This window comes from Myotis brandtii, unplaced genomic scaffold, assembly GCF_000412655.1.
Source record: "Myotis brandtii unplaced genomic scaffold, ASM41265v1 scaffold825, whole genome shotgun sequence".
Lineage (NCBI taxonomy): Eukaryota > Metazoa > Chordata > Mammalia > Chiroptera > Vespertilionidae > Myotis > Myotis brandtii.
The window spans coordinates 489,125-489,549 of NW_005371349.1; the positions used below are offsets into that span (position 1 = coordinate 489,125).

General features: G+C 62.8%; 1 protein-coding gene across 1 annotated transcript in view; it reads left to right on the forward strand.

Annotated features, from left to right (window-relative positions):
- The window catches only part of TIMP2 (TIMP metallopeptidase inhibitor 2), an 18,013-nt gene that overhangs the window by 8,732 nt on the left and 8,856 nt on the right, over window positions 1-425 (forward strand). Inside the window, exons 3-4 of the mRNA XM_014531723.1 lie at window positions 79-130; window positions 226-420. Of these exons, the coding sequence (XP_014387209.1) occupies window positions 79-130; window positions 226-420 (247 nt within the window). The remainder of the gene's footprint in view (window positions 1-78; window positions 131-225; window positions 421-425) is intronic.

Sequence of the window (425 nt, forward strand, 5' to 3'; positions counted from 1 at the left end):
ACGCTCCGTGGAGCCCCAGTGCTCTGCTCCTTGTTCCCTCTTTCCCTCCCATCTGCCTGAACGCTACACTCACCCTAGTGACCTGCACAGCCGCATGTCGCCGGGCAAAGCTTTGAAAGCCATCAGGACGGTGGGTGGCACCGGCTGATACTCCTGGAAATGAAAAGAGGGAGAGCTCTGCCCAGCGGCTGCGGGCGCCCTGATCCCCGAGCTGTCGGGTGACGGGGTGCGGCGGGTCCTGGCTTTGTTGCCTCCCTGCTGCCCCTTCCCGTGTGCGTGTGCGGGGGCTCCGCTCACCTCTGCGTCCTGTGCTTTGCAGTGATCAGGGCCAAGGTGGTGAGCGAGAAGGAGGTGGGCTCCGGCAACGACGTCTACGGCAACCCCATCAAGAGGATCCAGTACGAGATCAAGCAGATCAAGGTGAG